Here is a 22,355-nt window from a genome sequence, read left to right as displayed (position 1 = left end):
GCCATTCCATCCCTACTTTTCCACAGAAACTGGTCTGTCTCTGTGCATGTTTTTTCTCGCATTTCGACGAGCCATCCGCAGCGTTCCATGATCACTGCTGACCGGTGACCCACGCTTCAGGCAGGAACACTTGAGAAGCTTAGTTTTTAGATTTTTTATGGTTTTCTCTCTTGACAACCATAATCTTAGCCATCTAAACAGACAAACGCTGTCCAATAAGAAATGTAGTGCAAGCTGCCTGTGTAATTTTAAGTGTTCTAGTAGCCAGATTAAAAAAGTAAAAAGAAAGAGGTAAAATTAATCTTAATAATATGTTACACCTAACCTCAACAGTCCAAAACATTATTATTTCAACAGGTAAAATATACAAATTATTAATACAATATTTTATTTTGCCTAATTAATACAAGTCTTAGACATCGGGTGTGTGGGTAATTTACAGCATGTTCAATTATGATCCTCACTTTTTTTCAGTGCTTAAAGAGAAATGTCAGTCTGCCAATACTAAATAAGTCGTCTTTAACAGAAAAGTATTCCACACAGCTTCAGTTTTTAATATAAAGTAAAACAAAATAAAAAATTCAGTTCTTCAGTCATAATAGACACATTTCAAGTGTTTAAGAGCCACAGAGAGCTGCTGGCTATCTGTATCTCGACTGTAAATGCGCCTACTTTGCCCCCAAAACAAAATTCGCCCCAGAACAGTCGCCTACGGTCCAGGCGCAGGGAAACAGCGGATCCTGCAGTTCCGGATGTCTTCACCAGGCGGCACTAAAGAGCACGCCCTCAACTGCTCCAGACCTGCGTCCGACCCCGGAAGTTAAATCCCACGGTTCTATCTAGTTCCTCCAGCTTTCTCCACGCCTCCGATACATTTAGCCTAAGCTTCTCCAGTCCTGAAGTCTGGGCAGAATGTGCCGGAGACCAGAGCAGCGGTGTCTGCCGAACTAGTGAAAAGCCGCAAGCAGTTCCTGGGTGCAGGTTCGTAAGGCACGCCGGAGCCACGCACGCAGCCCCCGACCGCACAGGTCCCGACACCGACGGGCAGACGGTGGAGAGCACAGCTACCGTCACCGCGTTGCTTTCTCCAAAGTCGCCAGGGCGGGGCCTGAGCTCCCGCCGACGGGCCTCTGAGCCCAGTGCACTCAACAGGCCTCCTCCAATGATTCAAAATTCAAGCCCGGCGCTGCTGCAACCTCAAGATGTCGGAGACAGGATGGAAACGTTTATGGTAAACTGCGGGAAAGGGTGGCAGGGGTTTCAGGTCTGCCGGCTCGGGGAAGTTGCCAAGGGTCAGCGGCCCGCGTGCAGCCATTCCCGCGCCCTGGATGCGCGTAGAGTTGGGGACTTGGCGGGGAAGGAGGAAGAAGAGGGGGTTGCAGCCCATCGCTTAGGGCAGAAGAGCAAAGGTCTCGCTGCTGCAGTGTTATCTGGGTGGAGATGGGCGAAACTGATGGGGCCTTGGGGGATTTCGGGGTAATGTTCCCGTGAGGCCCCGAACGAGGTGCGAGCGCTGCTGAACTTTGCTTAGGGTTGGGTGCCTGGAGTGACAGGTGGAAGGACACCCGGGTAGATAGTTGGGCCATCGAAAGCCCGGTAATAGCCCCAAGCCGGAGACGTTGGGGTCGTCACGTGTTGGGAGAGAGGGCACTTTTGGGATTTCAGCCCCCAGCGGGTCGGGAAAGGGCGCGGTTAGCAGGCTGGGGATCAGAGCAGGCTGCGGGTGCCGCGAGGCCACGCCCCCAGGCGTCCAGGTTGGCTGCAGGAGTCGAGCCGCCGGGCCGCTATTGGTGGAGGTGGGGGCGGGGCTGGGCAGGTGCGCCTAGGAGGGCTGTTGGGCGGAGTTGCGGCTGGTGGTGGGTGGAGCCCGCAATGTGGCTTGGCCTTGGCCTCGGGCTCCGGGGCCTTGGGACAGCAGCACCTCTCCCTGGGAAGTCTGAGTTCGGAGGCACTTTCGCTGGTGGCGGTGTGCGGATTTTTTTTTTTTAAGCCTTAAAAAAAGGCGGCGGCAGCTATGTTTGTTTACATCTTTGAAAACGTGGTTACCTATTTATCTTTCTAGACCTTCCAGCTTGGCCACGAGATTTACTGTATCATCTATTTTAATCCTTACCCAAGGATACGTTTTGATTGATTTTTGGAGGGTGGAAGGAGAGAAACATCATCTATTGCTTGCCTCTTTTTGGGGTCCCCACCGGGGATGGAACTTGCAACGTAGGTATGTGCCCTGACCCAATCGAACCCACAACCTTTTGGTATGTGGGACAATGCTCCAGCCAACTGAGCCACTGGCCTGGGCACAGTTTATTTTTTTCAAAGGGATGTAAAAATTGCCAGTCCTCTCTCCCTCCAGATTGCTCTATGGGCATGGACTGTCATGAAGGCATACTTGGAGTGTGTGTATGTTAACCTTCTCTCCTTGGGACAGCATTAAAGCTCTTGTGAGGGCTGTTAGTGCAGCCTTTTGTGCTGCGGTTCCTGGTGCAAGGGCTTGGGCTTCTGTTACTTTGTCTGTGGTGACTACTGCATGCCCAGCTCACCACTGGCCGCTGTCCATGTGACTGCATCCCTGTGTATACAGCTGCCAGTCTGGTGCCGCTAGTGCACAGTCCAGCAGATCTGGCCTGCTGGAATAAACCTGGTCAATAATTTCCAAGCACTCATGGTGAAGGGCTGAGTCCTCCCCCTTATCTGGGAGTAGGGTGGCAGGGTTCAGGGTTGTGGTGGTTTGCAAGGTAACGCTTGGATTGTTTGGCAGAATGGCCTGGTGTTTCTTCTCCACACACCAGTTGTGAGCAAATACCCTCCTTTCTGTTCCAATTGAGTCAGGCCCTGTGTGGTACCAACACTGTAGTGGGCTGTCCCAAGGTAAACTTCTCAGCTTCCTGTATGCTGTCACAGGTAGCTGCTACTGCCTGGAGACATGGCGGCCTCCTGTAGTTGTGTGATCCAGCTTCTTTGAGAGTAGGTTGTGGGTTACGGTATATTTCCTAAAGTCTGGGTTAGCATCCGCAGTCCAATTCCCTGCCTTTTGTGAACATACAATTTGAAAGGCAGGAAACGGGCAGTAAATCGGGCAGTCCTAGTGCAGGGGCCAAAACCAGCTTTTCCTTCAAGGTATCACATGCTACCTGACAATCCCCTGTCCATTCGAAGGGTTCAGAGTCCTGTCCTTTCAAGGAATTCTATGGTGGCTTTGTTATGAGTCCAAAGTTTGGAGTCCAAATTCAACAAAACCCTGTAATTCCTAGGAACCCACGAAGCTGCCTTCGGTTCTCTGGGATTTTTAATGCGGCAGTGGGTTGCTTTCTGTCTACCCTTTAGGCTCCTGGTACCCTGTTTTAGTTGAAATCCCGGATAAGCTACTTCCTATTTGCAAATCTGGACCTACTTCCTGTTTGCAAAGCTGGGCCCTATGAGATGACCCCTTATATCCTGTTTTTTGCTAAATGAAACAGGACTGTGATGGTGTTGTGCAATCCTCATAGTTGCTGCTGGCTATAGATGATCTACATATTGCAAAAGAACTGATTTCAGCTGAACATCCCTCAAGTCTCTTGCCAACACTTCCCTAATATCCTTGGGGAGTTCTTAGATCCTTATGGCAGCACGGTCCAGCGGTATTGGAGTATGGCTGTAGTTTCTGGGTTCTGCCGTTCAAAGGCAAACGGTAGCTGAGCCTGTTCATCTACTGGGGTGCGGAAAAAGGCATCCTTCAAGTCCAGGACTGAAAGCCATTTGCTGTACCCAGGCTCCATGGTCAACAGGGTGTAAAGACTGGGCACTGTAGGATGAATGTCCTGAACAAGGTCACTTAGGGCCCTGAGATCCTGTACAAACCGATATTCATCAGAGTGTGGCTTTTCGACTGGCAGAATGGGGGTGTTGCAGGGTGACTGGCATGGCTGAGTTAATCCCGATTCTAAAAACTTCTGCAACACTGGCTGGATCCCCTCTAAAGTCTCCTTCTTGAGGAAATACAGCTTCATTCATGGGACCCGTGCCCCCTCTTTTAGATTTATCTTTATAGACTGAATGTTAACTGCTTTACCAGGGGTTCCATCAGCCCAAAGAGTTCAATCGACCTGCTGGCAGATCTCAGGTGGGAAGGGCTCACCTCTGGGGCCTGCTGGACAGGTCAGAAACACCTGTAGCCGGAGGGCATCTTCCAGTGCAACCTCCACACGTAACCTGTGCTTCTCTGGAGAAAAGGTTATTTGTGCCTGCAGTTTACAAAGTAAATCTCAGCCCAGCAATGGAATGAGACAATCTGGCATAGAGAGAAAACTATGTGTAAGCTTCTGATCCCCAAGCTGGCATTCCAGAGGTTGTAGCTGGCCAGTCACTCCAGTGACCATTACTTCCTTTGAACTTTTCTTGGTTAGTTGTGTGTTAAATACTGAGTATGTAGCTCCCATATCTACCAGGAAATCAATGGGCTTGTTCCACACAGTAAGTTGTACCCCGGGGCTCCTCTGGAGAAACAGTAATAGGTCAGGAGACGTCCATTGGAGCCCTGGGCCTCCTCATTCATCATCACCCCCCATTCTCCTTTTTAGCATTGTTGTTCTGCTGGGATGCTCGTCTCTGTCTTCCCTTCTGTGATGCAGGTGCTCATCCCTCCAGCGGCCCTCCTCCCTGCAGTGGGCACAGCGGTCTGTGCCTACAGAGCCTTCCCTCTCCTCTGCGGGCCCTCCTTGCCCCCGTCACAGTGGTGGGCGCCTACCTACCGAGTCTCTTCTCTCCTTTAGGGCCCCGATTCTTCTTTTGGCCTCCCCCGCCTGCTCCTAAAAGCACCGGGGCCTGGTTTGTCTTCCCTGTTTCCCGGGCACTGTGAACTTCAAATGCTGTGTCCACCAGCTGAGAGGGACTCATTACCAGTGCCCCACCTACACACTGGAATTCCCTTCTAATATCCGGGGCACTCTGCCCAAGAAAAGTCATGTTTGTCGTTCTCACTTTCTCTGGTGCCTCTGGGTCAGCGTCAGGGTGCTTCCTAAGAGCCCGACAGGTCCTCTCTGAAAACACAGAAGGACCCTCTTCGGGCCTTGGCTGAAGAGTGTGCCAAATGCAGGCTGCTCTGCTGGGGTGCTCCTTTTCTAAGTCCTTCCATCATTCACCCTTTGTGAGGGTTCAGTGAGGCGTGGGTCCCGCAATTATTTGGGTCCCAGTTAGGCTGCACCACAGGAATTGCCCCAACTGGGTAGCAGTCCCAGAGCAATCGTCATCACAGAGACACCGGGCCTCTGCCCTTGCCATATTTATAACCAGCCGTTTCTCATCTGTAAGCAGCACAACATTTGCATCTGTACATCTGCCCAGGTTGGAAGATGAATGGCAAAAATAGAGGTGACAAGATGATCTACCATTCTCTGAGGATCATCCCTACCTGGGGCGGGTGTGGTGCAGAACTCCTCCAGTTCAGTACGGCTGCAGTGGAGGAGAGTGGAGTATGGGCCTGATAGTAGCCAGCGGGCTGGCCTTCCTGAGTTACTCCGCCTGTAGGATATTGCCTCAAAGGGAATTGGCTTGCTCTGAATGGGGAGGCCCCCTGGCTCTACCGGGTGACTTGCCCCGCCTGGTGAGACCCACTCTACATCCTGAAGGGGTGGATGGAGCCGTTGGCTTTGCGGTGGCCACTTCAGGGGCAGTTCCCCAAAGGCCCATGGCAAGGAAGCCGCTCCTGCCTCTGAGCCTCTGTCCCCTGGGTTCAGAGCACTAATGAGGTTTATTTCCTCATTATCCCTTTTACCATCAGGGAGGGGTTTTGAGGCCCCCTTCCTTTTCTGTGCCACCGAGTGACGCTCCGTCTCCGACAAACACGCCTTTAGGCAAAGATACACATTCATGGAGAGAGCAGAGCTCCCCCCACTTTTCCGACTGTTGGCAACGCTGTTTCGGTTGCTTAAATGATGCAGCAACTCAGGGAACCACCCACGGCCCCCTTTCCTCACCATTCAAAACAGACTTAGGCCAAAAGTAATAAATCAATGTCTCCTCAGACGTGGGATTCTTAAGCATTGGATTACAGCTGTAAATCTTCCAATGCTCTTAAGATTCTACCCAGCGGGCTCCCCCTAGGGGCCAGCCCAGAACTGCTCTTACTGTTCCCGCCGCACATGCAAAAAGCTGTAAAAGGAAAATACAGACCAGCTAGAGGCCGCATACACCCCAAACGTGCCCACAACTTCAATTCCATTATTCCAAAACCGTGCTCAGAAACAAATTTTCAGCCAAACAATCTTCTCCATCCCTTCCCAGATCCCTGATCCGATTCCTTGTCACCCTCCGGGCGGGATTAGGCGCGGATGCCCTCTGGTGGTGCGCAGGGAAATTCTCAGCGACCGGGGAATTCCCCAGTACCAGCTCCCGCTCCGGGGAGGGGGGGGGGGGGCGGGCGGGCGGGCGGGCGGGCGGCCTGCCGCGGGCAGTTCTCAGCCTCCTGTTGGGTGCCAAGAGCTGAACACTGACCTCATCGAACCCGCAACCGTTTGGTGTAAGGGACACCGCTCCAGCCACCTGACCCACCCGGCCAGGGCCCCCTTTCTTTTTGCAAAGGGATGTAGAGATTGCTCGGGGAACCGGTTTGCTCACTCTTTAAGTGCTACTTACTGCTTTTGTGTGCCTGTGTAGCATTGTCTGGTTCTTTGTGCCCTGCCCATCCCTTGGACAATGGAGTACTCATTTTATTTAACTGTGGGCTGTTTAGAAAAAAATCAAATATGTCCTCAGAGGATGTGACATTCACCACTGATAATATTTTAAGATGATTCAAAATGAAAAGTGTAATTTTAAAACAATTGTGTAACCTGTTACTTTTTTTTTTTATTTATTTATTTATTTATTTATTTTTTAGGGAGGGAAGGGAGAGAGGGAGGGAGAGGGAGAGAAACATCAGTGTGCAGTTGCTGGGGGTTATGGCCTGCAACCCAGGAATGTACCCTGGCTGGGAATCCAACCTGGACACTTTAGTTCCCAGCCCGTGCTCAATCCACTGAGCTACGCCAGCCGGAGAACCTGTTACTTTTAACAATTAGAGGTTAATCTATACTGCTAGTTGTGGACAAAAAAAAAAAAGAGGGTTTCTGTGGAAAATAACTTCACAGGATGACCTGACCATAACTCCCACCTGGGCAGGTCAAGGTGGGTAGTCATGCCCCAGGCACACAGCTTTTTTAGTACAAGGTTTATCTTTGCCTTAAGCAAACCCTGTCCACTGTTTTTGACAACATACCTTTCTTAATTCCGCATGCATAAAAGAAGCTGCAAAGCTGTCATTCTCCTGAGCGTTTGAGGTCTTGCTTCCTGGCAGTTGCCACGTGGGCCCAAATAAATTCTTACAAGCATCCTGTACTGGCTTGGGCGTTCTTACGCCTTATGGCCACACTTACGTGTTTGGCAGCTGCTGTGCACTGATGGACCCAGAAAACTGTAAAGTAAAAAAAAAGTTACGGGCTCCATTCACACATTCAGCAAATATTTGTTGAGCCAATGATAGGTCGGAGCACTGCACGGTGAAAATAAACCATAGAGAAGGTGGTTAATGCAGTGGGGGCGGGTGTGTGTGTGGGAAGGACAGCAGCCCTGAAGCCACTTCCATACAACACCTGCCTGTGCAGGGGGTGAGGGGGAGGCTGGGGAAGCAGACCCCCCCTCTGCCCCCGGGGGACTTCTCAGAAGCTGGAACTAGAGCCAGGGGCTGGAGGACGCCCAGGGGTGGTTGCTGACTGGTCTAGGGATGGGGCCCACAGGGCCCACGGAGTGCTGTGCTGCGGGGTTATGCTCCAGGGAGGGCCACGGGCATGTTTTCTGGTGGCTGATTCATTCGTTTGTGACCGTGGAGCTCCTCCAGGGCCCCAGGCTCCGTGGTCAGTGCTGGGCGTGCCACCGTGAACTGCAGAGCCGGGAGTTATGGCCTCACCTGTCCTGGGCCCTCAGTCACAGGGAGACGGGCTCAGGTGTGGGGGGCTTTCCAGAGCTGATGAGGTGTCAGCAGAGGCCCCCAGGGATTCCTTAGGCGTGGGGGAACTAGGGCAGGGTTCTCAGAGGTGAGAGGAAGGCAGTGAGCCGTTACAGTTGTAACTGCAGAGCGTGTAAGAGGCGGGAGGCCGAGAGTGCCGGCAGTGAAAGTAAGACAGGGGCTGGTGACTCGGGGGAGGTCGCCAGCCAGCAGTTTGGACTCTTCCCTGAAAGGAATGAGGAACAATGAAAGGGTGTTGTTCAGTTTTGGTTCAAGCCTCTCTCTGAAGGTGTTTGCTCCTGGAAGCAGGTGGGCTGACTTGCAGTTTTAAGAGATGACTCTGGCTGCTGGGTAGGAAGTGGACTAGAGCGGCTGGGGCCGGCAAGATTGGTTAAACCTGACTGTTTAGTCGGGGGCACTGACCTCTTTCCCTTAGATTGTCACACTGAAGCATGGCAGCAGCCCTGGCCGGGTGGCTCAGTTGGTTGGACCGTCCTCCCATAAACATAAAGGTCACGGGTTTGGTTCCCGGTCGGGGCACTTGCCTAGGTTGCGGGTTCCATCCCTGAGCAGGGTGCGTGCTGGATCAGTGTTTCTCTCTCCCTTCCCCCCTCGCTAGAATCAATGGGTATAAGATTTTAAGATTTTATTTTTAAGACGGGAAGGGAGGGAGAGAAACATCAATGTGTGGTTGCCTCTCGCACACCCCCTACTGGGGAACTGGCCCACAACCCCGACTCCCAAGGAGGCCCTGACTGGGAATCGAACCCGCGACCCTTTGGTTGACTGAGTTTCCGTTTTGGAATGCCGAGTTTCAGACCCCCGTGTGCCGACGGGAGGTGGAGGAGGCGTGGGAATAGCGGAGCCTGCAGGGAGGCTGCCCAGGGCTGAGGTCCGGGCTTTGCGGCTGTGCGTGGTGTGGGCGTGGGCAGGGCGAGGTCGCCCTGAGAGGCTGCCTCTGAGGAGATAAGAGGAGCATCAACAAGTGCAGCAAAGAAGAACCAGCAGGCCCCCTGGGGAGAGGGGAGGCAGTCAGCCGTTTCAGATGCAGCAGAGAGGCCACGTAAGAGAAGGACGCAGGCCGAACAGGGCCCCGGGGCGCAGCGAGGCCTTGGCAAGCGGGCAGGCAGCTTAGTGGAGAGACCTCAGCGGGACGACAAATGGTGGGGCCTGAGGGGTGACTGGTGACGGGCGCTGGGGAGCGTGTTTCCAGGCCGCGGAGGAGATCTGCCACTGGAAGGGAGAGGCCGGGTGTGCAGGGGAGAGTGGCTCACGGATGCTGCGGAGTCTCGGGGGAGGCCGAGAAACGCGGCGCTTCTGGGAGTACGTGTGAGCAGAAGGGGCAGGCACCTGTCCTTGGGCGAGGGGCTCTGCGCCGACTCCGACCTGTGGAAGGACACGGGCTGTTTCACTCGTCATCTCGCCAGTGCTACCGCCTTCTGATCCTTTCGCAAGTGCCTGGACGTAGTTATAAGCTCCAGTATTTGCTGTGTGACCTTATCTCGTCCGTTCCCCGTTGGCCTTCGCAGTAGTTCCAGTTAGGACTTGAGGCTGGCTGGGCTGGTGGAATGTGGGGTGATCTCTCTTCTCTGGGAAACAAACGTCACAGATTATGAGCACTTTGGTTAAAGGCAACTTCATATTCATGTTAATAGTGTTTTGGGATCACAGTACACCATTTATTTGAATATAATGAGGGGAGCCCTGGCTGGTGTGGCTCAGTGGATTGAGTGCCGCCTGCAAACCAAAGGTCATTGGTTCGATTCCCAGTCAGGGCACTGGTCTGGGTTGTGGGCCAGCTCCCCAGTTGGGGGCGTGCAAGAGGCAACTGATTGATGTATCTCTCACACATTGATGTTTCTCTCCCTTTCTCTCTCCCTCCCTTCCCCTCTCCCTAGAACATAAATAAATAAAATCTTTAAGAATGATGAGGGGAGAGAAGACCTTTCTGAGTGGAGTTTGCCAAGTGTCTTCCTTTGGAGAAGGCTTCCTTTCCTGGCTGGATTTTTTTTCACAGTATTTCTTAATTGTTTATTTATCTCGAGAAACAAATCCTCCGCTCATGTTTCATAGTTCAGGGTCATGGGGCAGTGACAAACTTCCACAGAACTCACCCCAAATAAATAAATTCTTGACCTCCCCAAATCACTTTGCCCTCTGAGATGTCAGCCCTCCTCATCTCCTCAAAACATGTCATGGAATCGTAATTTCTGTGGCAGTCGGTGCGTGCCGTCTTGGTTCGGCCCAGATGCAAACTTCCAGAAAGCTGCGTGCAGCCGCCGGGGCGCAGTGATCGCTCCACCGATGGAATAGTGCGTGTTTGGCCAGGAGGCCGCACGCCTGAGGTTTCGTCAAAGCACCGGAAGCCGTGCTAGTTTATTTGCCAAAACTCCAGCCATCCATCCTTCCTGATGGAGAAATGGCCAACCTCTCATTGGATTTGTGAAAAGGTCTTTTGTGAAAGGGTGTGTGATTGAGGCTGGGTCCTGGGGCGTGCCGAGAGGGCTCCGGGGCTTGTCTTGGGGAGTGCAGTTGGTTTTGATGGAGTCCTGCCCTTCCCGGTGGCACCTCTGCATTCGCCCGTGTGTGTGACTGTCCTGGCTGAAAGGAGAGCCCGCCAGACAGGGGAGGCCACCGGTCCGCACCTGGCACTGCGAGCTGCTTACATCCCAGAGAGACATGTGGGTGTGAGAGAAGGGAAGTTTTATTTTATTTTTCCTTTTTTTAATGTATTTATTGATTATGCTATTACAGTTGTTCCATTTTTCCCATCTTTATTCCTCTCTGCCCTGCACACCCCCACCCCCTGCTTCCCCCTCCCCCGTATTTCATGTCCATGGGTCGTACATATGAGTTCTTTGGCTTCTACATTTCCTGTACTATTCTTAACCCTCCCCTGTCTATTTTCTACCCACCAATTATGCTACTTATTCCCTGTACCTTTTCCCCCATTTCCTCCCCTCTCCCTCCCCACTGAGAACTCCCCATGTGATCTCCTTTTCTGTGATTCTGTTCCTGTGCTAGTTGTTTGCTTAGTTTGTTTTTGTTTTTGCTTTTTTTAGGTTTAGTTGTTGATAGTTGTCTTTGTTGTCATTTTACTTTTTCTGGTTTTGATCTTACTCTTTTTCTTAGATAAGTCCCTTTCACATTTCATATACTAAGGTCTGGGTAATGATGAACTCCTTTAACTTGACCTTATCTGGGAAGCACTTTATCTGCCCTCCCATTCTTAATGAAAGCTTTGCTGGATAGAGCAATCTGGGATGCAGGTCCTTGCCTTTCATGACTTCAAATACTTCTTTCCAGCCCCTTCTTGCCTGCAAGGTCTCTTTTGAGAAATCAGCTGACAGTCTTATGGGAACTCCTTTGTAGGTAACTGTCTCCTTTCCTCTTGCTGCTTTTAAGATTCTCTCCTTACGTTTAATCTTGTGTAATGCAATGATGATGTGCCTTGGTGTGTGCTTCCTTGGGTCCAGCTTTTCCTTTGCCAGACTGGGGAAGTTCTCCGTCATTATTTTTGCAAATAAATTTTCAATTTCTTGCTCTTCCTCTAGAGACAGGAAAGTTTTAAATTAAAGAAATTCACAAGTTTCAGAGGAAGTGGTGCCTACATCTGCGTTGCTGCTGAGCTTAAGGTTTCACTTCCTTGTTGCCCTGAACGGCCACAGGCCCTGGCGCCACGGCAGCCTGGAAACCAGCTGTTCGGCGCTTAAACACCGTGATCAGTTGACTTTGCTTTTGTGACGATAAGGAGATGGGCAATAACTTTTATCGTGGGGACACCTGGGGAGGGATGGTTAGTGGCATAACGCACAGATGGAAATAGACACGGTGCTCAGTAGGAGCAAAGTTATCGTCCATGCCAATAGACCAGAGAGCTACCCCTCGCAGTGTCCTGCGCCCCCAACAGCCTGGCAGCACTGTTCACACCTGGCGACGCTTTTCCCTCCTCCGAAGCCTGAAGATCAGGCAGGGCGCCCCCGGGCGTGTTTCTGCGGGACCCTTGCACAGGAGAGGCCCGCCGAGGCCGAGCTGCTGACACTGTCCCCTTGCCCTGCAGTTGCATCCGGTGATCAAGGCTTTCCTGTGCGGCTCCATCAGCGGCACCTGCTCCACCCTCCTCTTCCAGCCCCTGGACCTCCTCAAAACACGCCTGCAGACCCTCCAGCCCACGGTCCCTGGGTGAGGCCCGCTGTCCCCGCTTCCTGAAGAACCGGTTTCAGCAGCTTCTCAGACACAGGAGCATCTGTCCTGTGCTAAGTCACCTTCTCTTTTTCTGGGCGTTCACAGGGAGACGGGCCAGGCCCAGCTCTCATGGGTTTTATGTATATTTTTTTTCCTGTGAATGCTTTTTACATTAACTAATGTAATTTATTATTAATCAAATGGGGTCCTTCCCTGAGCAGCTTCCTGGGACCTGCCTCAGTGGCATTTGCATTTTATTTGCTAGCCTGTGGTGCCAGAACTGAGCCGCAGGTATTGAGTGCCTTTTTTGTGTCCCCATATTGGGGTCAGCACTGGGGGGAGTGTGCGGCACCTGTAAGACGGAAGGCTGTAAAACAGAAGCGACCCCCTTGCGTGCAGTGTGAAAGGACAGATAAACACGTAGGCGTCAGATCATGACGCAGAAGAACTCCGAGCTTCCAGCACGCGTTGTCGAGATTCGTAAGGGCTCCGGGAAAGCGTCCATGCGGACAGGTCTTTGAGTGGGGAGTTCTCTTCTGGGGGGGACGTGGTCTGAGTGACTTCTCCGTCCCTGCCCCCTGCTGTCTTCTGCCCTCAGGTCCAGACGCATCGGGATGCTGGCTCTGCTCCTGCAGGTGGTCCGCACCGAGAGCCTCCTGGGCCTTTGGAAAGGGATGTCTCCGGTAAGCTGCCCTTGGGATCTTCTCTTGCACCCTCTCCTTCATAACCAGCCATTTCTTACCTTCCCCGCTATCCTCTCCTTTAAGGAAACGTGAGCGTTGGGGGCTGGTGGGAGGACCTCCGAGGTCTTCCTGCCCGGGTCCTCTGCTGTTGCTGACCTCTGATGGGGGGGAGGGGGGGCAGTGGGCAGGGACTGTGACATCTGTACCTGACAAGGCCTCACTTCCTTGTGCAGCACAGCCCTGGGGCAGACGCAGACGCAGCTGCAGCTGGCCAGCAAACCCTTGCCCTTGCCCTTCAGTGCGGGAGGGCTGAGACCCCCACAGTAGCGTTTCTTCACCTGAAGGCTTCTTCTGGTCTTAGGAACTCACTTTGGAAGTGCCAGGGAATGAGTGCTCACCCCAGGGAGAAATGAGAGTGGGTGTTCAGACCTCCCTCCCCTCCCCACTACAGCCCCTGCCCGGAGTTCCCCTCGGGGATTAGGCTGCAGTGACTGATGAGATAACACACCCTTCCTCGGCTGCCTTCCCGCTCTCCTGTGGGTGTGGCCTCCACACCTTCAATCAGCTGCTTGCTTGCACGAAAATTGCCTCATTTGCCTCATTCGGGAAAATCTAGTTAAGACAGTATCTTACAGCGTGGGTCCTTCATTTCTCTCCTCACCCCACCACCCCCGCCGCAGTCCATCGTGAGGTGTGTCCCCGGCGTCGGGATCTACTTCAGCAGCCTGTACGCCCTGAAGCAGCACTTCCTGCGGGGCCACCCCCCCACCGCCGTGGAGTCGGTCATGCTGGGGGTGGGCTCTCGCTCCGTCGCAGGGGTCTGCATGTCACCCATCACTGTCATCAAGACGCGTTACGAGGTGAGTTGGGTTGCTTTAGGCCCTCAGGGTGGGGAAACCGAGGCACGGGCCTCTGGAGTCAAGTGGCCGCTGATGTCACTTCTCCTCCCAGTTCATAAACTAACACGGAGTCGGTGTGGCCGGAGAGCCCCTCCGCGCATGCGGTGCCCCGGTAGTGCAGCCTGCCCCAAGGGGCTAGGTGCAGTACGAGCCCCAGGTCCTGTGCTTCCTCCGCAGAGCGGGAGGTACGGCTACGAGAGCGTCTATGCAGCCCTGAGGAGCATCTACCGCAGCGAGGGCCCCCGGGGCCTCTTCAGCGGCCTGACAGCCACGCTGCTGCGGGACGCACCGTTCTCTGGAATCTACCTGATGTTTTACACCCAGACCAAAAACCTCGTGTCCCACGGTATGAGTAAAGGGAGGTGTGGTGGGGAAGGGCCCTTCCCCAGACGCGTTCCCACCGCTTTCTCTGTGACCATTTGTGGTGGCCAGGAGACCCTTTGGGACTCTTAGTGGGGTTTCAGGAGCTGAGCCTGAGCCCCCGCAGCCCACTGTGAGGTGTGCGCCCGGCGTTGGGACGTGGCCCTTCCAGTTTAGCCTTTGCAAAGGGGTGTACTGTAAGCCTAGAGTGGGGAACGGGGCGGAATAAAGCACTTTTACATAGGGCCTGTAAGCATACTTCCTAAATGTGCCTGACCTTAAGATTGCTGGGTCCGGCCCAAGACCTCCTAAATCAGAAGCCTGGTGGGGAGGCCTGGGTATTTTTCAAGATGCAATTGATGTGATTTGTTTTTCAGACGAGCTTGGGAAACGCCACATGGTTAGGAGCTGAAGGAAAAGCATTATTTTCACCTCCCTCGCTGTGTTCCCCGCTAACGTGCTTTCGGGCCCTCCGTGTGGGTGGTATCCTGGCAGGCCCGCCCTGCCCGGACGCTGCTGTTGGACAGGCCGTGGGCACACGCAGTGGGCGGTGCACGTCCACCCAGGAAGAGCCACTTGCTGATAGAAACACCCTGTAGAACGGCCCTGTGTTCAGTGTGGTGTGTGTGGGTGACTCGAGCAAAGAATTGCACCCGAGTCAATGAACTGGGAAAGCTGGGGTGTCGGCATCGTGACGGTGGTGAGGAGCTGCCGCTGGGGTGCTCGGGGAGATCTTCTCCCCAGGCACCGGGGGAGTGACACTGCGGGTCACGGCCTCGTTTTACAGTGCGGGGCAAGGCAGGAGGGGAACTCGGGTGTGCGTTTTTACCTTCTCAGCCCGTCTTTGCAAGTGTTTTAAGTTTTATTTGAAACTCACAAAAATCCCACGAGGATAATACAGATAACTTCATAAACCCTTTTTATTCTTTCTGTGTGTATAATTGGTTCTTTTTAAAACCATTTAAGAGTAACTTGCAGCCCTGGCTGGCGTAGCTCAGTGGATTGAGCGCGGGCTGCAAACCAAAGTGTTGCAGGTTCGATTCCCAGTCAGGGCACATGCCTGGGTTGCAGGCCATGACCCCCAGCAACCGCACGTTGATGTTTCTCTCTCTCTCTCTCTCTCTCCCTCCCTTCCCTCTCTAAAAATAAATAAATAAAAATCTTTAAAAAAAAGGGGGGTAACTTGCAGACATGATGCTCCTTCACCCTTAAGTACCTCAGTGTGCATTTCCTAAGAACAAGAACAAGGAAATGTCTTTCCTAAGAACAAAGACATTTTTATGTGACCATCTTACCAGATCCAGGAAATTTAACATAGGTACAGTTCTTTGATTTATTTTTTAAAGATTTTATTTATTTATTTTTGAGAGAAGGAAAGAGAGGGGAAGAAGCGTTGATGTGAGAGAGAAACATCCATTGGTTGCTTCTCGCATGTGCCCTGGCGGGGACCGAACCTACAACCCAGGCGTGTGCCCTGACTGGGAATCAAACAGCGACCTTTTGCTTTGCGGGATGACACCCACCAGCTGAGCCATGTGGGTCAGGGGCAACACAGATACAGTTTTTTTTTTTTTTTTAAGATTTTATTTATTTATTTTTAGAGAGGGAAGGGAGGGAGAGAGAGAGAGAAACATCAATGTGCGGTTGCTGGGGGCTGTGGCCTGCAACCCAGGCATGTGCCCTGACTGGGAATCGAACCTGCGACACTTTGGTTCGCAGCCCGCGCTCAATCCACCAGATACAGTTCTTTAAAGTTTAATTATAGTCTTAGTTTCTGCAGTTGTTCCAGCCTTTATGCTTTGTGGCAACTTTTTTTTTTTTTAATTTCCCACAGTATAGACCAGTTTCATAATCTCAGCCTAGGTTTTTCCGGTGTTTCCTTGTAACTAGGTTCAGTTACTCATTTTTAGCAAAAGGATCTCATAAGCGATATTGTGTCCCCAGTGCCTTCCATCAGGAAGCTCATGACATCAGTTTGACCCATTGTGGGTAGTGTCCACTTTTTATCACGTGGATAAGATTGCGTCTCCACTGAAAACTCAGTTGCTTTTTCTTTTGTAACATGTAAGTATCTCCGTGGGGAGATAACTCTGAACCTACATAAATCCATATAAAACACCCTGTTCCTGTCATCCGAGTGTCTGAGCACCAGTCATTGGTTCTTGCCTGAGTCAGTGTTTATGTGATGGTAGGAAAGAGATGAAATTTTCACTCCATTGTTCCATCTACTTCTATCAGTTAGACCTTTAAAGGTTTTACTTCTTAACCTTGTTTGAATCTAGACCCTTGTGGCTTTGGGGAAGAATTAGTGGGCAACTTGGCATTGATACTTATCTGATGAACGTGCAGTTTACGTATCACCGAATGTCACCTTTGTGCTGTTTCAGACCAGCTGGATGCAGTCTTCGTTCCCGCTGTAAATTTCGGCTGTGGGGTATTTGCTGGTGTTCTGGCCTCGCTGGTGACTCAGCCTGCGGATGTCATCAAAACTCACATGCAGCTCTCCCCGGTGAAATTTCGGTGGTTTGGCCAGGCGGTGACAATCATCTTCAAGGTGAGGCGAGAGAATAAGTGTTTGTTCTTACTGTGGTTAGGGCTCTCTCTCTCGAATACAGGGTCTGGCACAGATAACGTCCCTATTTTATTACACAAAAAGCTTTTATTACAAAACCATAAGCATGGCATTCTGTAACATAACAGTAGCACACTCAGACACACCATAGGACATTTTAAGCAAAATATTCAAATTGCTGTCCATCTCGTGTGAGACATTCACGTACCCTGATGGTGTTACTTCTGCTGGACCCTGTAGTAGTAACTCTTATCCTTTACACAAGAGAATCACCTGGGCTGATTATATCAGAATCTCTGGAGGGCGATTCCCAGGTATCAGTATTTTAAGTTCCTCAGTGGTTCCAGTGTGTTACCAAGGTTGAGAACCACTGCCAAAAACCTACTTTTTTTTTTTTGTTGGGGGCTACAGTAGGACAACCTGTGATATTTGTGAGGGGTTCTACCCCAGACCTATTGAATGAGGTGATCTGGGGGGACCTAAGGGTCTGATCAAGGACCCAGGAGGAAACAGAGTCAGAAAAAAACCCCCACACACATTGTTTCGATTCTAGCTGTCCGCTCTCACACAAATATTATTGAAGAGAACAAGGAGATGTGAAGTGCACTAAAGTACTATTTCAAAGCCCCTGAGATGGCCCTTGGCAAACAGGCACCGTTGGCCAGAAACTCTTGTCCACGGTAAACTTGTCGCCTGCATCTGTGGGCTTTTCTGGAGCTCTCAGTTTGCAGCGGGGGAAGCATATGCGTCGGCTACGTCAACCGTCTGTTCCACCCTGGGTGTGAGCAAATAGTCGTGACTCCGATCGCCTGGTTGCCTGCTTTTTTCTTCTCTGTACCCAGAATCATAAAGTTTGAAATGTACTCTTCAGTGTATGTGAAAGTGGCAGGAACGAGAACAGTAGGAATGAACAAATCACTCCAGATTATCAGGGAGGAATAAGAGGTGTTTTGTCTTTAAACGTTGGTACAGGGCCACCAAGAATATACAGTGAATTACCAAGAAAAAAAAGAAAAGAAGGACAAATGCTTCCTCTAGGCAGAGAAATTGCCACAAGGGCACCTTTTTCCTCCAGGGCCCAGGCCTTGGCGAGCAGCCCTTCATCCGGATTCCTAACCCTAACCTGCTGAGCAGCTGTGCCCAGCAGTCCCGTGGAAAGATTTTCAGCTAAGAAATGACTCCCCCTGGACAGAGAAAACCTAGAAAGATGAGGTTTAGCCTCTGTATAGAAAATAGTAATAATAATAAAAAAATTCAAGTTTATTGTCTCCTTGGAACCACTAGTCATAGTTTTGACATTATTTATAAAAGTCTAAAAGTCCAAAATGCAGTAACAGTGAGATGCCCTCACTCTTGTGCCAGGTATAATCATTTTGCTACTTAGCAGAGTAGTGACATCCGTTTTCCTCCTAGGACTATGGGCTGCGTGGCTTCTTCCACGGCAGTGTCCCCCGGGCCCTCCGCAGGACTCTGATGGCAGCCATGGCGTGGACAGTCTATGAAGAGATGATGGCCAAGATGGGGCTGAAGTCCTGACCGCGAGGGCACCGGGGAAAGATGGGATCTGTCGCCCTGCCTGGTTTCTGCCGAGGGCTGCTCCGTCTCACTGTCCTGGAGTGGGATGAAGTCCTATCCGGAAAGCCAGGCACATGTGTCTGTCACCTTGTTACCGAGTTCAAGTAGAGACTAGATGGGCCCCTGACTCAAGCCTTCGGGATCCCCCAGAAGAGGAGTCACTGATATTTGCAGCACATTGGGCGGTTAGGAGAAGGGCCCGCACACCCCGCAAGGCTACTTGAAAGCATTTCCCAAGAGCGAGCTCTGTCAGGGGTCTCTGCTGCAGCCGCCCCCCTACACCGCGGGTGCCGCTTAGGATCTGTTCTCGGGCAGGGAGTCAGTTGCAAGGCAGGAGAAGCTGTGGGCCACCCGGGCTCCAGCTGGGGGCGGGGGTGTTCTGCAGAGAGGAGTCACTGTCACCAGGCCGAAGCCCACCTCTGCAGTGATGTTAGGAGGAAGAGGAGAAGGTGTCGCCACTTAATTGGCCCTCATCAACTTCACATATGCCCTGCAGGAGGGGGTCGGGGACAGTGGCTTCCTAGCCTGTAAGTGTCCCAATAAAGCTCCTGAGTATCTTGGCCCCAACACTGGTTAAACTTGGAGTTCTGACATTTTTCTGCCACTAAAGTTTGGATAAATAAAATGAAGCACTTTATCATTGGAAACTGATTGGAAAACCTACTGTTATCACTCTGTTTTAAGACCTGGATAGGTCCTAAAATTTAGGACCTAACGTTTTTACACAGCTGTATTTTACTTGTGATCAAGTGACCCATTTCAAATACACGATTCAGGGGTTTCTAGTGACTTGACTCAGTGGTACAGCCGTTACCATAAATCAGCTTTAGATCACGCTTATCCCACCCTGAGGTTTCATTCACAGCTCATCCTCCACCTGAACCCCGGCCCCACTGGGGCGGCCACCGGTCTGCCTTCTGTCTGTGAATTTGCCCGTTCTGAATACCTCCTGGCAGTGGGGTCACGCAACACGTGGGCTCTTGTGTCCGGCCTCTTTCACTTTGCATAGAGTGTGTGAGGTTGGTCCGTGATGTGGCATATTCCACACTTTGTCCTCTCTTATGGCAGGAGACTACGGTACTGTGTGCCTACACTGTATGGACTAATATTTGAATTATTTACACTTCTGGGCTCTTAGGAATGATGCCACTATGAACATGTATGTACACGTTTCTGTGAACAGACATTTTTCTCGCATGTGAGGTCTGTCCAGAAAGTATCCAGCCACGTGCCGGGCAAAACAAGGGCATTTATTGAAGAAGATACAAGAAACATACACAGGACGATGATGCCTCAGTCCACTTCCAAGTAGGCACCTTGGGACCTCACATAGTTCTCCCGATCGCCATCAGCTGCCCCATTGAATTTTCCTGAATCTCACTGATGGTCTGAAATCTCTTCCCTCTCTAAGGTGCTTTTAGTTGTGGGAAAAGCCAGAAGTCGCAGGGCGTCAAATCTGTTCTGTAGGGTGGGGTGAGTCACCTGGGTGATGGGAAGTTTCGCAAAACACCTGCACCAGGCAATGATGTATGTGCAGGCATGTTGTCATGATGAAACTGCCAATCATCAGTTGCCCAGCTGCGGCTTGAGTCATCCAAATAGTTTTTGCAGAGGAACGTTCAAGCTTAATGCAGAATCTGATACAGATTCATTGTTCTACTTGCTCAGTCATTTTGAATGTGACAGCCACACAGCACACATGCTCACTCAACGGCATCTACCGCCCCCACTGACTAGCACAGTGAAGTCGTCATTGTTCACACGTGTGCATTCCAGCCCACTCTCCTTGGCTGTCAGGTTGCATTTGATGTGCAAACTGTTCTCATTATATTAATGATGGTTTGACTTTTTCCGGACAGACTTCATACATTTTCATTTCTGTTGCAGAAGTAGGTTAACATAATACAAATAATATAGTAATTAATAAATAATACGAGAGTAAGCTCATGTACTCACAAATGTAAACCTCCTTTTGCCTACTCCTGTATGCCTAGGAATGCTATTGTTGGATCATGAGTTAACTACGTTAATCATTTGAGAAACTACTAAATTTTTCTAAAGTGGCTGCACCGTTTCACATTCCCAGCAGCAGTGTATAAGGATTCCAATCTCCTACATCCTCCTCAACACTTGTTACTGTCTCTTTGATTTACTACAGCCATTCTAGTGGGTACCTGTGTTTCTCTATTAACTTTCAGTTTAGGAAAGGGCCATTACTTCATCCAAGCAGCAGGAAGAGGAAGTTTGAACTGTGATCCAGGCTGCCCAGTTATTAGACACGCTTGAAATTGCGTAGAAAGTGGGGATGGTAATATCGTAACGCTAGGGTGGTGGTAAGGGTTGAATGAGCAAATTAGTTTCCTAGGGCTGCCAAAACAAATGAGTGCAAGCAGGGTGGTTTCTGACAACAGAAACTTACTCGGTCATAGTTCAGGATCCCACAAGTCTAAATCAAGGGGTCAGCAGAGCCATACTCTGTGGGCTCTAGTTCCTTGTCTCCAAGCTTGAGGAGGGAGGAAGAAGAGGAGAAACATTGATCAATTGCCTCTGGAGTGCACCCTGACCAGGGATGTAACCTGCAACCTAGGCAGGTGCCCTGACTGGGGATTGAACCCAGTCCCCTGACTGGGTTGAACTGCTCCCCAACCAACTGAGCCACACTAGCCAGGGCCACAGTGGCCTCCATGTTCACTGGGTTACATCTGCAAAGACCCTGTTTCCAAATCAGGTCACGGAAGAATGAGGTTAGGACTTGAACATAAATCAACCCATGACACATGTTAAGTTCTGTGATTTACATGTGTAAGTTTATACTTTAGGTTTTAGGTTAAAATTCCCTATTCAAAAAAAGTTACATGGGGAGAATAGGAGAGGATAGTAAGATGTTCAGCTTGTAGTGGCCCCCAAGTCCCCAGACTGGAAATGGTGTGCTGGATGGGAATGAAGGGAAGGCAGGGTAGCACAAACACTGGTCCGAGTGGCTGCCTCCTAAGAACTTAGACACAGCTGGGGTGTTCAGGTCTTCTCTCTCGGCCTGTTCAGTTTCCTTCCTTCCTTACCTTGGGCGGGTGGAGCCTGATGTCAGTGAGGCCCCTGGTGGGGTGTGGGGGGCAGGGTTGAGGCCCAGAGGTGTGAGTTTCATCCCAGTTCAGATTTGCCCATCTTACACCCTTACACTTGGCTGGTGAATTTCAGCTACCAGAGACTCTTCTACGTCCTATATTTGTTCTTTTTTAGGGCAAATAGTCATAAGATTGGAGAAATTGTCTGATTTTCTGCAAACATCGGGTAAAACTGAAGTTTGCTTTTGTGAACCCTGGTTCCAGAGTCAAATAACCCTGAGGCCTGCACATCCCAGGCCCTCAAGAATCTGTCTTTTTCCTGTCCTGCAGTCTCCCACGAGCATTAAGCTTCAGACAGGAAGTGGCTGGTGAGCGCCTGGCTTTGTAAACATCTGTCAGTGCCTTTTTAAAAAAAAACTAATAATTTATTCTGAAGAGCCTCCAAGCAAATTCTTTAGAGGCGGGGCTTAGTGGGAGGAAACAGCCATCTGGCAACCAGAGGGAGGGCAAGGCCTCCTAAGTCGGAGCCAAAAGGGGAATGTAGAGCTTTTGAGCTGCTGCTACCCTCCGTCTCCAGAAATACATTGGGAAATATTTCAAACAATCACACGAGTGGAGCGAATGGCACATTGGCCTTTCATTCACATCACCCAGATGAAACAATTGTCAGGGTTTTGCCACTCCTGCTTGCCTTGCCACTCTTGCCCCACTTTCCTTTGTGAAGCTGTGAAAAGCAGATCCCAGACATCAAACCTCTCACCTCTCCATAATCCAATGTGCATCTCTGAACGCTATGGACATTGTTCTTACCTAACTGCAGTTATCACCCGACGTGGGATAAGTAAGCAGATTTTTTTTTTTTTTGCATATCGTGCAATATGCAGCCCATAGTCACATTTCTATGTCTCAAAAATGTTCACGGTTCATTTGAATCAGGATTCAAATAAGGTGTTGAGGTTCTTTCACCAGCTGTTCTACGGGGTGAATAATTTGGGGGTAAACCATGATTAGAGTGAGTCAGTCCTGTGGGCCTAATCAAGCTGGGAAACCTAGCAATCA

General features: G+C 50.9%; 1 protein-coding gene across 5 annotated transcripts; it reads left to right on the top strand.

Annotated features, from left to right (window-relative positions):
- Window positions 1-838: 838 nt before the first annotated feature.
- SLC25A38 (solute carrier family 25 member 38) lies at window positions 839-18,885 on the top strand. 5 transcript variants are annotated; one of them, XM_045856786.1, is made up of 7 exons: window positions 839-1,231; window positions 12,021-12,142; window positions 12,744-12,828; window positions 13,509-13,688; window positions 13,905-14,073; window positions 16,475-16,641; window positions 18,073-18,885. In XM_045856786.1, exons 1-7 carry the CDS (start codon window positions 1,163-1,165, stop codon window positions 18,193-18,195), a joined length of 915 nt encoding a protein of 304 aa, XP_045712742.1. In that variant the 5' UTR covers window positions 839-1,162; the 3' UTR covers window positions 18,196-18,885. The 5 variants fall into 5 exon arrangements, with proteins under 5 accessions (XP_045712742.1, XP_045712746.1, XP_045712745.1 ...); XM_045856789.1 differs by lacking the exon at window positions 839-1,231 and adding an exon at window positions 9,020-9,123; XM_045856787.1 differs by lacking the exon at window positions 839-1,231 and adding an exon at window positions 10,224-10,425.
- Window positions 18,886-22,355: the final 3,470 nt, after the last annotated feature.

The sequence above is a fragment of the Phyllostomus hastatus genome, unplaced genomic scaffold (assembly GCF_019186645.2).
Source record: "Phyllostomus hastatus isolate PE091 unplaced genomic scaffold, TTU_PhHast_1.1 phas_scaffold_129, whole genome shotgun sequence".
Lineage (NCBI taxonomy): Eukaryota > Metazoa > Chordata > Mammalia > Chiroptera > Phyllostomidae > Phyllostomus > Phyllostomus hastatus.
This window is presented reverse-complemented; position numbering and strand designations above follow the sequence as displayed.

Excerpts from the sequence above, each read along its gene's own strand:
- SLC25A38 (XM_045856786.1), top strand. The coding sequence starts at position 1,163 with ATGATTCAAAATTCAAGCCCGGCGCTGCTGCAACCTCAAGATGTCGGA. Across the intron at positions 13,689-13,904 it reads TCATCAAGACGCGTTACGAG|AGCGGGAGGTACGGCTACGA; the intron begins GTGAGTTGGGTT and ends CTTCCTCCGCAG. Across the intron at positions 16,642-18,072 it reads CGGTGACAATCATCTTCAAG|GACTATGGGCTGCGTGGCTT; the intron begins GTGAGGCGAGAG and ends TTTTCCTCCTAG.